This window comes from Martes martes (genome assembly GCF_963455335.1).
Source record: "Martes martes genome assembly, chromosome: 9".
Classification (NCBI taxonomy): Eukaryota; Metazoa; Chordata; class Mammalia; order Carnivora; family Mustelidae; genus Martes; species Martes martes.
This window is the reverse complement of record NC_137896.1, coordinates 26,383,850-26,398,147: the sequence shown is the minus strand read 5'-3', so window position 1 is coordinate 26,398,147 and position 14,298 is coordinate 26,383,850. Positions and strand designations below refer to the sequence as shown.

Genomic DNA, 14,298 nt, shown 5'->3' with positions numbered 1-14,298 from the left:
TAATATAGATAAATATATTTAATGTAATATAGATAAAATATTCAGAAAATGCGGCTGCTTATTAGCAAGTGTCTTGAGGTCTCTGAGCTCTACAGATGTTTTTAATACAGCTGCACTGACCAGATAGCTTTATAGACAAAAAAAAATTTTTTGTCTACAGGGAACTTGCATTTGAGGGAGGATGATGGGATAGAAAGGTTAAAAGTGAAGTTGAAGAGGGATGCCTGGGTGGCTTGCTCGGTCAGTTAAGCATCTGCCTTTGGCTCAGGTCATGATTCCAGGGTCTTGGAATCAAACCCCATTTCAGGCTCCATGCTCAGTGGGGAGTTTGCTTCCCCTCTCTCTCTCTGCCCCTCCCCAACTTCTGCATGTGTGCGTGCTTTCTTGCACATACTCTTTTTTTTTTTAAGTGATGTGGGGGTGCCTGGGTGACTTGCTTGTTAAGGATCTGCCTTCAGCTCAGGTCATAATCCCAGGGTCCTGGGATCCAGCCCTGAATCAGGCTCCCTGCTTGGCAGGAAGCCTGCTTCTCCCTCTCCCACTCCCCCCTGCTTGTGTTCCCTCTCTTGGTGTGTGTGTGTGTGTGTGTCTATCTGTGTCAAATAAATAAATAAAATCTTTTTTAAAAAATACTAAAAAAGTTAAAACAGTGATGTGGAAGAGAAATAAATCATGAATAGGGAACGGTGGAGGGTATTGCAGTTTTAAATAAGGTTATAAAGGGAAGGTTTCATTGGGAAGTTGACATTTCAACACTTAGAGGGAACCAGTCATGTAATCACAGAAATAAATGTGTCCCAGATGGAAGAAATCACAGGTGCAAAGGCCTTGAGGCAAGAATGTGCCTGGCATGTTGAAACAGATAGAACTAGATAGAATGAACAGGTGAGGGGTGCCTGGGTGGCTCAGTGGGTTAAGCCTCTGCCTTCAGCTTAGATCATGGTCTCAGGATCCTGGAATCAAGCCCTGCATCAGGCTGTCTACTCAACAGGGAGCCTGCTTTGCCCTCTCTCTCTGCCTGCCTCTCTGCCTACTTGTGATCTCTCTCTGTCAAATAAATAAATAAAAACTTGAAAGAAAAAAAAAAAGAATGAACAGGTGGAAGAGAAACAAAATGAGATCAAAGAGGTGGAGAGAAGCAGATTGTGTAAAACTGTAAAGATCGTTGTCAGGCCTTCTTTCTGAAGATGCAGAGCTTTTTTGCAGGGTTTAAGCAGAAGGTTAACATATTCTCACTTAACATTTTTTAAAAATTCATTACATATCTATTGCAACAATTAAAATTAAAAAATGGCAATACCACATACGGGCAAGGATGCAGAAAAACTCAGTCTCATGCATTGCTGGTGGGAACATGGAGTGGCACAGCCATTTTGAAAAATGCCAGATTGGGTCACCTGGGTGGCTCAGTTGGTTGGGTGTCTGCCTTCAGCTCAGGTCATGATATCAGCGTCCTGGAATCAAGCCAGTCATCTGGGAGTCTGCTTCTCCTCCCACTACCCTTACCCCCACTCATGCATGCACGAGCTCTGTCTCTCTCTGTCTCTCACTTTCTCTAATCTTTAAAGAGAAAAAAAGAGGATAGAACCTAGTGATAATGAACAAGTTGGTAGATTTTATGCTGAGAGGGGAAAAGCAGTCAAAAAGTTAAACTAGGGGCGCCTGGGTGGCTCAGTGGGTTAAAGCCTCTGCTTTTGGCTCAGGTCATGATCCCAGGGTCCTGGGATTGGGCCCCGCATCGGGCTCTCTGCTCAGCAGGGAGCCTGCTTCCTCCTCTCTCTCTGCCTGCCTCTCTGCCTACTTGTGATCTCTGTCTGTCAAATAGATAGATAAAATCTTTAAAAAAAAAAAAAGTTAAACTAATGAGTCCATTTTCAAAACAACGAAATTGGAGTTTGAGAACAGGGGTTAGGAAGTAAAAGGGAAGGAATAGCACAAGGGACACCTGTGGTGATGATACAGCTCTGTATCTTCTGGAAGTTCTCTGAGTCTGCACATTGATAAAGTTGCAAAGAACTATATGCCTGCATACCTGTAAAACTGGAAAATAAGATCTGTCTGAATTGTGCCAATATGTTTTTATATTGTACTGTAGTTACGCAAGATGTTACCCTTAGGGGAAATTGGGTGAAGGATATACAGAGCATCTCCAACTTTGTGTGACTTTATAAACATTTTTAAATGAAAGCTTTTTGCTCTGTAGAGAATAGAGGTAGAGGACAGGAGTGAAAGCAAGGAGACCAGTTAGGAAAAAGGGCTATTGCAGTAAGTCAGACGAGAGGTGGTGATGGCAGCGGTGCAGTGTAAGGGAAACAAGAATCCAGGGTGAAAATTTTGACCTGAATATGCAGGGAATAATCAGAGGTTTGGTTTTGGAGCGCCTTGGTGGCTCAGTCAGTTCAGTGACTCACTTCAGCTCAAGTCATGACCTCAGGGTCCTGGGGTCAAGCCCCTAGTTGGGCTCCCTGCTCCATGGGAGTCTGCTTCTCCCCCTGCACCTCCCCCTGCTTGTGCTCTCTCCCTCTCAAAAAAGTAAAAATCTTAAAAAAATAAAAATAACAAAATAAAAAATTTTAAAAAGGGCGCCTGGGTGGCTCAGTGGGTTAAGCCTCTGCCTGTGGCTCAGGTCATGATCCTAGGGTCCTGGGATCGAGCCCCACATCGGGCTCTCTGCTCAGCGGGGAGCCTGCTTCCCCCTCTCCCTCTGCCTATCTCTCTGCCTACTTGTGATCTGTCAAATAAATAAATAAAATCTTTTTTTTTTTAAATCTTAAAAAAAAAAAAAGTTTAGTTTTGATATGTCTGTTAGGTGATTGCAAGAGTCAGCTGGTAGGAGACGTGGGCCAGAGGGTATGGGTGGAAAAGGCTGAGGTGCTGTCTGTGAAGCCACAGACCAGAAATGGTCATCTAGGAGTGCTTGTTGGTAAGAAAGTCAAAGAAGTCTCTGAAGCATTAATGTTAAGGAGGTAAAAAGAAAAAGCATACAAAGGTTATGCTTGCTTTTGCAGCTTTTGTTACATTTTCCTTCATTACTGAAACAAGGAAAACACTGTCTCTAGTTAGCAGTGAACTTGGAAAGATGGTGCCAGAGTGGTCAGGCACTGCGCAGGCCCTACTACTCCTAATTCAGATCATTGTTGTGCTTGGCACAGTGGGCAAATAAGGTTGCCTCTTGGGCTTGCCTACTTCATTTTTTATTTTGTGAATATATTTTGATAAGAGTGGTTTTTCCCTTCATTCACTCAGCAAGTTCTTTTTCTTAGGATTTTATTTATTCATTCATTGCTTTATGAGAGAGAGAGAGCTGGGGGAGGAGCTGAAGGAGAGGGACAAGTAGACTCTGTTCTGAGCATGGAGCCTTATGTAAGGCCTGATCCCACACCTGAGACCATGACCCGAGCCAAAATCAAGAGTTGGATGCCCAGCCTACTGAGCTACCCAGGCACCCCACAAATATTTTTCTTCTGTGTACTGGGCATTGTGTTGAATTCTAAAAACTGCAGAAGTGAATTACATAGTCTCTTCCCTCAAGGAACTTACAGTGCATAATTGAAAAAGAAAGGTAAAGGGTAAAAAGAAAGGGTAAAGGTAAAGGGTTGCCTCGGTGGCTCAGTCATTAAGCGTCTGCCTTGATCCCAGAGTCCTGGGATCAAGCCCAACATCGGCTTCCTGCTCAGTGGGAAGCTTGCTTTTCCCTCTCCCACTCCTCTGCTTGTGTTCCCTCTCTCGCTGTGTCTCTCTCAAATGAATAAATAAAATCTTAAAAAAAGAAAGAAAAAAGAAAAAGGTAGAAAACAAATATACAATAAAGAGTTGTAGATGCTATTAAATATATTTGAGGTTCAGGAAGCTAAAGACAGGGGTTAATTCTACTTGGATAATTAGAAAAGACTTCCTTGAAGGGCCAATTTTAATATCTCAAAAGATAGGGATATGTTCAGTTAGTCTAGGTTGGACAATGGAAGACATTCTTTCTAGTCAGAGGAGCAATTCAAGAAATTGTGCAGAATTACAAAATGAGATGGTGTTTTTCAGGAACTGTGAGTCTCGCTGGAGCACAGGAGCTAGGTCATGGAGAACCCTGTATGCCAAGCCAAGAAGTTTGATTTTTTTTTTTTTTTTTTTTTTTTTTTTTGGTAAGATTTCATTTGAGAGAGCATGAGCATAAGTAGCATAAGTAGAGGGAGAAGCAGGCTCCCCACTGAGCAAGGAGCCCAATGTGGGCCTCAATGCCAGGACCCTGGGATCATGACCTGAGCCGAAGGCAGACACTTAACCCACTTAGCCGTCCAAGCATCCCAAGAAGTTTTGATTTTCATCCTAAATACACTTAGGTGGTCTACTGGAAGTGTTTCATTAAGAGAGTGACATGGTGGGGTGCCTAGGTGGCTCAGTGGGTTAAGTCTCTGCCTTTGGCTCAGATCATGATCTCAGGGTCCTGGGATCGAGCCCCACATCAGGCTTTCTGCTCAGCAGGGAGCCTGCTTCCCCCTCTCTCTCTTGTCTGCCTCCCTGCCTACTTGTGATCTTTCTCTCTCTGTCAAATAAATAAGTAAAATTTAAAAAAAAAAAGAGAGAGTGACATGGCTGGTATTTTTAAGAATACTCTGATGGCAGTGTGAGGGGTAGCTTGAAAGATAAAATTGCTCATGATTTATTCTCTTTTTTTCTTTCAGCTACGACTAATAGACTGGGGTTTGGCTGAGTTTTACCATCCTGGCCAAGAATATAATGTCAGAGTTGCTTCCCGATACTTCAAAGGTCCTGAGCTACTTGTAGACTATCAGGTGAGAAAAGAAGGGCAGATAAAATTTCAGTCTGTATTTTTCACTTAATTTGTGAAAAATGTCGTTTTGTGCTTTTGAGTAGGCTATTTATGCACATAACATGGCTGTCCCTTTCATTCGAGGGTAAAGTATGTGTCACTTCTGTTCCTCCATCATAACATAACTTATGTTGTTTTTATTGTCATAATGTCAGGAGAATCAGAATAGATCTGCATTTGCTCTGACTGAAGAGAAGACACACCAAAGATACTTTCTCTAATCAGAAATTCCAGAGCTAGTTTGAGAATTGTGTGCTAGGTTTAACCAACGTTAAGGTAAACTCAAAAATGTTCTTTCGTGATTTTCCTAAATTGTATTCTAAAGACCTTCGGTTTGCCAAAGGGGGGGAAAAGAAAAGGAAAAAGTCCTCTTTCTCCTCACAGAAACAAAGTCCTTGGAAGTACATTTCATGCCTGGTCCTCCCAGGTGTTGTTATCAGATAGAAAGTTCAGACTCTGTCCTAGAAACTGCTTTTATGGAATCCTGAGGCTATAAACCTGAATTCAGAAAACATCTTGTGCATAAAAATATTCTTCACATTATTTATAATGGTGATGAAAAACAAAACACTGTCTAAACATTTATTCAATAAAATAATGCTATACATTAAAAGTTTCCCATGGGCTGTAACAATTTGGGACCTTCTTAGGTAAGTGGAAAAAGTAATTCCAAATAGTAATATGGATTGTTTTGAAATGTGGTGGGGTCATAGAAAAAAACAGAAAATACATGAAGGTTTTACTGGTTTTCAGATTTTGAGTCAATGGAGTGATATATATATATATATTTTTTTTTAAATAAAGAGCAATTTTTATTTTGAAATGATATTTCATTCTTATGTATGATAACTGACTTTTTTACTTTAATGCAGATGTACGATTATAGTTTGGATATGTGGAGCTTGGGTTGTATGCTGGCAAGTATGATCTTCCGGAAGGAGCCATTTTTCCATGGACATGATAATTATGATCAGGTGATAATGTTGTTCCCATTAGGGAACCCAGTGGGCTAACTTAGTGCTGGCCAGATCTGCCTACCCACTAGAAACTATGGATCTTGCTAAAATACAGATGACCAGCCCCCACTTGAGACCTTTTGATTCAGAATCTCTTAGGATGGGCCCCTAAAATATTTTCCAGTTTATCACTTGTTTAGCCAAGCCGACATTGATTTTCAGATTGGTGTTTTGAGAGCTACCAGTTTAGCTTTTTGAAATCAGAGTTTTTCTCCTAGCCTTTTTAATGTGCTTGCTTTATTGTGAAATATACATGTAAAATATTTTAAAAAACATACATACAAATAAAAGAACAGTAGTTTAAGAAATGGAACATTACCTTGGAATCTCCTAGTGGTTAGCTTTCATTAGAGTTGTTTCCCCCAACATGCTGGAATGTTTCCTCCAACGTACTGATTTGTATGTGGTATTTCTATGATCCTTTTGTCTCTTTTTATGGATTAAGTTGATGTTTGTCAGTAAAAATATGGATGGTGTTTTTTTATACTAGCTCCCCTTCCCCTTGAAGATCAAGGGGCCATTTCATTCAAAAGAATCTGGAATGATTCTAGGACCTTATGGAAGGTACTGTTGTCTTGTTTGAGCACAATGGCCATTTTAAATGGGTCAAAGAATAGCACCTGAATTCAGTTAAAATCAGTAACTGTTGTTAGAACCATGCAGGATTGAGGAATATGGGGTAGGGGGAGAAAAAAATAGTCCCTTCTCTCAAAATAGTTCATAGTCTATCCAATAAGGGAACAGAACATATCAGGAAATAAGTTGTAGTCGTAAATGTCAGAGTAGACCAGTTACAAAAGGCAGTTAGTGGGAGTGAGTGGTCTGAGTACAAGAGCATATTCCTAAAAGAAGTGACCTCTTCAGTTAGGTTGTGAAGGCGGGAAATAAAGTTTGACCGGGGAGATGTTTCAAGGGGAAGGAACCAGGTTATAAGACCATTTGCTTTTTCCTGACACCATCATATTGAGTAATAATTAGGAAATTCTATATGGAAATCCCTTCCTGCCATGCACAGAAACTTTTTTTTTTAAAGATTTTATTTATTTATTTGAGAGAGAGATCACAAGCAGGTGAGAGGGGTAGAGGAAGAAGCAGACTCCCCACCAAGCAGGGAGCCTGATGCAAAACTCAATCCTAGGACTCTGGGATCATGACCTGAACCAAAGGCAGACGCTTAACCAACTGAGCCACCTCGGCACCCGGAAATTTTAAATAAACTCTGAGGAGTTCACGTTCATAACTTTAGCCATAGTGACCCTTTTCTGTTAATTCACTTAGGGCTGGTTGACTGAATAATGTGTTTGGGGTGTGGATTTTTGTCTTTTTCAATCCTAGTTGGTGAGGATAGCCAAGGTTCTGGGGACAGAAGACTTATATGACTATATTGACAAATACAACATTGAATTAGATCCACGTTTCAACGATATCTTAGGCAGGTAAGTCATAAAACAAAATCTATGCTTCTGTGCCTTAAGTACTTGGATGTGAACAGGTACTTTGGATCCTCAAAATAGTTACATTCTCTTTGCCAACACTACAAGTGTGTCAGTGGTCTGGTGAAGCAGGGTGTTGCATGGGTTGGCTTATGGCAAAAGCACTGAACTGAATGGCCCATTTTCCAGATTCACTTACCAGCATTCTGAGTGTGGAGAGTGTGGTTGGCAGATTCTGTCAGTGAATGAATTGTAGGTTTCAGGAGAAGTATTATAGTTGAGTCAAAACTCGAAATCTCTTGATTTAGCAAATGACAAAACCCTAAGAGTAATAGGAAAAGTAAATGCATTTTTCAAGACTTATTTGCAGACAGTCTTCAAGACTTATTTGCAGACAATCTACTCTGACAATAGGAACTAGACAAAATAAAATTCATTAACCACTTAACTGGGTGATTTGCCTGACAAAAAGCCTGTTGCTGGCCAAGTGGCAGAGATGTCAGGAATTTGTGTGGGGGTAGGAAAGATCTGATTAAACCAGCACCTGATCTCTTCGCTACACAGGAGCACTTAATCCTATAGTAACCTGAATTATGTTTTGTAGACTCATGGGGATCCAGATTTCTCTTCTCTACAACTCTGCTATTTCTAGTCTCTCCATTCAGTTTTGTTGTCTTGCTAGTGGCAGAGTGGTAGAAGACCTACCTGCTTGAGTTTTGATCTCTCTTTGCTAGTGGCTGGGCTCCTAGCCACTAAAGAAGATGTAGAAGTGAAATATTGGGCTTCTGTGCCCATTGGTCCATTTCTCATTCCCCATTTGGCTCTACAGACACTCCCGTAAGCGATGGGAACGCTTTGTCCACAGTGAAAACCAGCACCTTGTCAGCCCTGAGGCCTTGGATTTCTTGGACAAGCTGCTGCGATACGACCACCAGTCACGGCTCACGGCAAGAGAGGCCATGGAGCACCCCTATTTCTGTGAGTCCAACTGTCCAGTCCACAGATTGTGCAGGCCCACCTAGCCAGCTCTACAAGGCAGGGGAGAATATGTGTTGTGAAGAAAGCTCTGTGCCCAGCAGAATTGAAATCCCAGCTTCCCTTAGCTGGCCGTCAAGTTAGTGAGCCTCAGTTTCTCCACATGGAGATAGTGATGGCAGCTGTCTTACAGAATTGTTCGGAGGACTGTAGTTTTCTAACAGTGTGCTGGCCGCATGATCACTCCTGAGTAAACTGCTTTTCTTCCTGTGTGGGTGATGCTTCTTGAGTCTGGAGTAGTTGGATTAGCATAGCAACCCTTTATCTGACCTTGTCTGGGACTCATTCGTTGGAGAAAACCGAGGAGGCTTGAACATCTTACTGTATGAACACCTTAACCTAGGTCTGTGACCATAACTAACTGCTGTCCTGGGTGAAAATGCCACTTAGTCCTGCACTATCCTCACTGTGACATTAGCCTCAATGTTGAGTTGCTTCCTGGGGAGTGGTGAGATGGTTTTGTAGTAAATTGATTACAATCTTACCTAATCTTCTAGACCTAAATAAAGCAAACTGACAGGCGGATTGAAATGGAGCGTGAAGTCTGATCATAGCATCAACCTGCGCAAAACCTGTAGCTTTGGCCATTTTTGCACCATGCTTGACCAACTGAGCTGTGGACTGCAGTAAAAGCAATTCACTCTGATAATATATTATTGTCTTGGCCAGGTTAGGTTGTATTGTCTCATTAAAACCTAACAAAATCATTTTGTTTTAAATTAGCTCTGCTGTGGATCATTACTACACCTTCCTCCCATTTGGTTTAAGAGTTGGCCTCTACCACAGTTTGACAAAAAAGATAGTCCTGTTTTGTATTACTTGTCTAATTCATGGTGAAGGCTCTTGCCACCTTAACGTTCTTCTGGAATAGAAGAGCCTAACCCTTTTTGTCTTTTCTAGATACTGTTGTGAAGGACCAGGCTCGAATGGGCTCGTCTAGCATGCCGGGGGGCAGTACGCCTGTCAGCAGCGCCAATATGATGTCAGGTCAGTCACTGGTAACTTCCCTGGGGGGACAAAAGTAGAAGTCAGTAATTATTCTTAGTTTTGCTCTCTCTTTGTGGCCTGATTTCTTGTGGCCCTTCTCCTTTCCGTAGTGATTATCTTCTTGGCAGCACTTCCCTGTGCAGTCTCCTCACCAGCTTTCAGCGTGCTGTTTGACACCCGGTGTACTTAGTGACACTGAGGAGGGCATGAGCAGTCTCTTCTAGGCCAGAGTCCCAAAAATTTCTCCCAGAGGGACTTGAAAGTCCCCAACAAACCATGGAGAATAAAAGAGATCTTTTCATCTTGTAGTTTAGAATGACTGTGGTTGTATGATCCTCACAAGCAAGATTAAGAAATTAGGGGTGGGGATAAAGATGGGGTTTATACATAGGCATGTATGTGTCTAAGAATGGTTCTCCAGAGCGCCTATAATGTGCCTAGTAAATTTGTAAAGGCTTGTATGAAATTAATTTTTACTATTGTTGAGTCATCATGAATCAAGAGTGAGTGTTTGTACAGAATACACATTTTGTAAAAGAAACTGTAGGCTCATCCCCTGGGAATTATACATGTGGGCAACATCCATGTGGGTGTGCTTGTGGTAGTGAGGACATTTACTGACACACCCTCACAAAATTGTTGTCACAGTTGGTTTTTTTGTTTGTTTTTTTTAAGAACTGGCTACCTTCTAGAACTTACCCTCTAGGTATCTTACCTGTGGGCAAAATGATATATATCCAGGGCTGCTAATTGTAGCCTTATTTATAATATCAAAGCATTGAAAACAGCTGCCAGTAAGGAACTGGTTAAATCAGTCTTAGGACATCCATTCATGGAAAGCTCTATAGCCAGAGAAAAGAATGAGTAAGTGTCTCATGTTCTTTTTTAGCTCCAGATCCAGAATAATGTGAAATGAAAAGAGCAAAATGCAGAACCATGTCCAAAACCAGGAGTGGACAAGAATAGATAACTCTATAACCACATTCCTTATATATGACTTTTATATGCACATTGTTACACAGTTAATGTTCATGTTTACACATAAAATATTTCAGGAAGGATACAAGCAAAAGGGCAAGAGAAATTTTTTACTATATACTCTTCTGAACCTTTGGTATTTTGTACTGTATGAATATATTACCTATTTTTAAAAATACATATATAACAATTTGAAAATTAACTGGTTGATTGAAGAGGGCAGTCTAATAGGTAATTCTGGTCATTAGATGAGTAGAAGAAACCAAATGGCAATAAATTCTAAAACACAATTTTAGTATTTCCTCACTGAAAATGACTTTTGGTAATTTTGAAAGCTTCCAGCTAACTAGGCAGCATGATACAAGAACACTTGAGCTTTGGCTCTAGCCTTGTGCTGTTCAGTAGGGCCATGACTAGCCATATGTGACTATTTAAATTAATTAAAATAGAATAAAATTTAAAGCAGGGTTCCTTGGTGTGACATTGCAAGTTCTCAGCCACCCGTGGGTAGTGACCACTGTATTAACAAAGGTTACAGAGCAGAAAATTTGGTTGGATAGACGCCTTAGACAGGCATCAGTTTTAATTCAAACATGGTTGCCACTTACTAACTGTGTGCTTTGTACAGACCTCTTAAACTCTCCGAGTTTGGATTTCTTTAAAAAAAAAAAAATTTTTTTTTGTCTTCTAAATTGATTAGAAATTAACTTTAATTTGAAATTAGTTTTACTTTGTAGAAATCTGGGTGAGTAGAGGCCTTCAGAAAGAGAATTACTGGGGTGCGTGGCTGTCACACTCAGAAGAGTGTGTGACTCTTGATCTTTGGGGTTTTAAGTTTGAGCCCCATGGGTCTCAACCTGGGGTGTAGAGATTACAAAGAGAGAGAGAAAATAACTGTTGTCTCACTTTTGAAATAGGTACTATGTAAAACTGGTGACTGAGATTTCTGTGGTTAGTATCTGGCTCACAGCTAAGCTGTTTTCTTTTAGGGATTTCTTCAGTGCCAACCCCTTCACCCCTTGGACCTCTGGCAGGCTCACCAGTGATTGCTGCTGCCAACCCCCTTGGGATGCCTGTTCCAGCTGCCGCTGGCGCTCAGCAGTAACGGCCCCTTCTGTCTCCTGATGCCTAAGCAGAGGTGGGGGAGTCTGCACTCTCCTTGATGCAGCTTGCGCCTGGCGGGGAGGGGTGAAATACTTCAGAAGCACCGTGTCTGAACCGTTGCTTGTGGATTTATAGTAGTTCAGTCATAAAAAAAAAAATTATAATAGGCTGATTTTCTTTTTTTTCCTTTTTTTTTCCTTTTTTTTTTTAACTCGAACTTTTCATAACTCAGGGGATTCCCTGAAAAATTACCTGCAGGTGGAATATTTCACGGACAAAAATTTTCCCTCCTTTCAAATTCAGTTTCTCATCACTAAAGAACAAAGATGAACCAGCCTCAATCCCGGCTGCTGCATTTGGGTGGAGATATCTTTCCATGTCCACCACTGCTCCCCCACCATCCCACACTAGGGGGGGTTAATATCTCATGCTCTTCTCCAGAGATTACAAAAATGTAGCTTCTTCAAGGGAGGTGGGAAGGAAGGAGGAAGCCCAAGCTTAAGGCCAAGCTACAAGAGCAGTGTACTGCTGGTCACTTTTCCTCACTTTACTCAAGTGCTTCAGTGGGGTTGTCCTGGTGAATTTAGTGGAAATATGTCTTTGTTTCATTGAGATGCTGAAAATCTCCCCAAAGTGCAGACAGGTCCTGAAAACTTCTGTTCAATATGAATCATGTCTTACTGACCTAACCCTAAATCCAACTCACTTCTGCTTTTAGTTTCGGTTCTGTTAATACCTTCCCTCCCGGGCTCCTTACCTTGGTCCTCTCCTCTTTCATCTCCCCACATGCTCTGTAGCTGGTGGGAGGGGAAGGAAAAGTCTTTTCCAGTTTTCTTTGACTTGGCCATTTTGAATTCAGTTACTTACTGGGCTTAACTTATTGCTTTTTACAAAAGAAAAACATTGTCTGTATAGGTTTCATGCTAGCAACTCTTTAAGAGCTAATGGAAGATGTGGCCACACCGGGTTTCATCTTAAGCTTTCTACCTTCTTTTCTTCTTTATTCCCCTTCCTTCACATGCCATCCAGTGAGAAGACCTGCCCCTCAGTCTTGTAAATGTATCTGAGAGGTAGGAGCAGAGCCACTATCTCCAGTGAACCTGAAATGGTAGACCTGTAATTGTGGGAAAACTATGAACTCTCTTGTTACAGCCCTGCCACCCCTTGCTGTGTGTATATATATAATACTTTGTCCTTCATATGTGAAAGATCCAGTGTTGGAATTCTTTGGTGTAAATAAACGTTTGGTTTTATTTATCAAGGTTAGATTTAAGTTCCCTGTGTAAAGGTCTCGCTGGGTGGGTGTCTCACGTTCACATCCGAGGGGCCTGCAGCCCTGTACCGTGGAGGCTTCCCAAGGCCCCCATTTTTATACACCCCTCATTCGACCCATGGTACCGGGCAGGGCAGAGAGGCCTTAAAAAAGCACCACAAGCCAAAGCGTCTCTGGGGATTAAGGATCCTTTGCCATAAAACTCATTTTGTGTCTCAGCAGTGCAGGGATTGGGGATGGAAAAGTCGCCAGTTTTTGTGTGTTTGTGTGTGTGTAAAGTGGATTTTCCACTGTAATCCAACCACCTAAGTTTATCAGGTGCTTCACTGAGGAAGCCTAGTTTTTTAAGCACAATAGCAAAACCATCAGCTCTGTATTTTCTCCTGTTCTTTCATTACAGTAGCTGCTTGTGGGAACTAGGAAAAATTCTTCCAACATATTTGAAGGCCTAAAGTCTTAGTTCCCTTTTCTCCTACCTTTATAGATCATAAGCCTTTCTCGCCTGGGCGCCATAGACAAGCGTAATCGTTTCACGAGTTGAATTTAATGAACTTAATCTAACTTTATAACCCATCTTGGCTCTAGTAACTTGATCAAGGTGGTGGCTTTCGTGAATATAATGGTAAACTTTAGAGGAAGCTAAAGCCTCCTTTTATAATGCTTCTCAACCATAGGGAAAACATTCTGTGTGGCAGGGTGATTTTCTTTCTTGTGGCCACTTAACAGTGGATATTTATTGTTCTTGACCCTTTTATGCCCTGGAATGCTGTGGGGGTTACCATGTTGAATTTGTGCAGAAGCTAAAAGCACCAGATGTGCCAGAGATGCAGTTTGTGATACGTTTGCACTGGATTGTGATTTGAACAGGACACTTATGACTAATGAATTCTTCCTTTCGAGGTGGGGAGGAGGGTTGTAAATCGGGACTTCACATCCCACCCTTATAGCTCAGAGAATCTAGTTGTGGCTGAGGCTGATGTGGGGAGCTGCAGACAGCTGGACCTCCTAAACACGCATCAGACCTTGCAGGAGACGGAAGGTGAATGCAGAGGACTCTGAAATGCCACCCGAGAGCCTTTTAAAATAAATAGAAGTTTTTAAAATGCTACTTAAGGAGTCACTGCAGAAGCATGAAAAAAAGAAGACCCAGTTGGGCGGGTGGGTGGGGGGCAAGGGTTTACAGAGTAACAACTTCTGTGTTGTTGTAAATTACCTCATCTGTATACCTTGTATTGGGACACTTTATTTCTCAGCACTACCTGTGTCTGCGTTGATGAGATGGCAGGAAATGGAATGCCAATATAAGACAGTTGTGTTGGCAATTACTCTGAAAGGTTTTTAAAGTATTTTTTAATTTTGTTTGAAGTGGTCCCCCCCTTTTTTTTAAGTTTGAAGTCAGAAGTTCCCCTTCGCCCCTTCATTTATTGGTTGTAATTGTATTGTAATTGGTATAACATAAAACATAACTGTGCTGGGAAGAAGTTGTGCCATGAAGGTCTTTAATTTTTTTTAAATAAAAACATTTAAACAAATGAAATGTCCCTGCAGCCTGAGCAGTATGCTTCTCCAACCGACACCGTATGTGATAGATGGCTTAGTTCTCATGTGCTCTGAATTTAATATTGGGTTGATGGAGATGTGACGTGG

At 41.5% G+C, this 14,298-nt stretch overlaps 1 protein-coding gene across 1 annotated transcript in view; it reads left to right on the top strand.

The window, feature by feature from the left end:
* The window catches only part of CSNK2A1 (casein kinase 2 alpha 1), a 52,481-nt gene extending 39,841 nt beyond the window's left edge, over nucleotides 1-12,640 (top strand). Inside the window, exons 8-13 of the mRNA XM_080812841.1 lie at nucleotides 4,677-4,787; nucleotides 5,698-5,799; nucleotides 7,177-7,277; nucleotides 8,104-8,252; nucleotides 9,210-9,296; nucleotides 11,264-12,640. Of these exons, the coding sequence (XP_080668967.1) occupies nucleotides 4,677-4,787; nucleotides 5,698-5,799; nucleotides 7,177-7,277; nucleotides 8,104-8,252; nucleotides 9,210-9,296; nucleotides 11,264-11,379 (666 nt within the window). The 3' untranslated portion in view covers nucleotides 11,380-12,640. The remainder of the gene's footprint in view (nucleotides 1-4,676; nucleotides 4,788-5,697; nucleotides 5,800-7,176; nucleotides 7,278-8,103; nucleotides 8,253-9,209; nucleotides 9,297-11,263) is intronic.
* The last annotated feature ends 1,658 nt before the right edge of the window (nucleotides 12,641-14,298 follow it).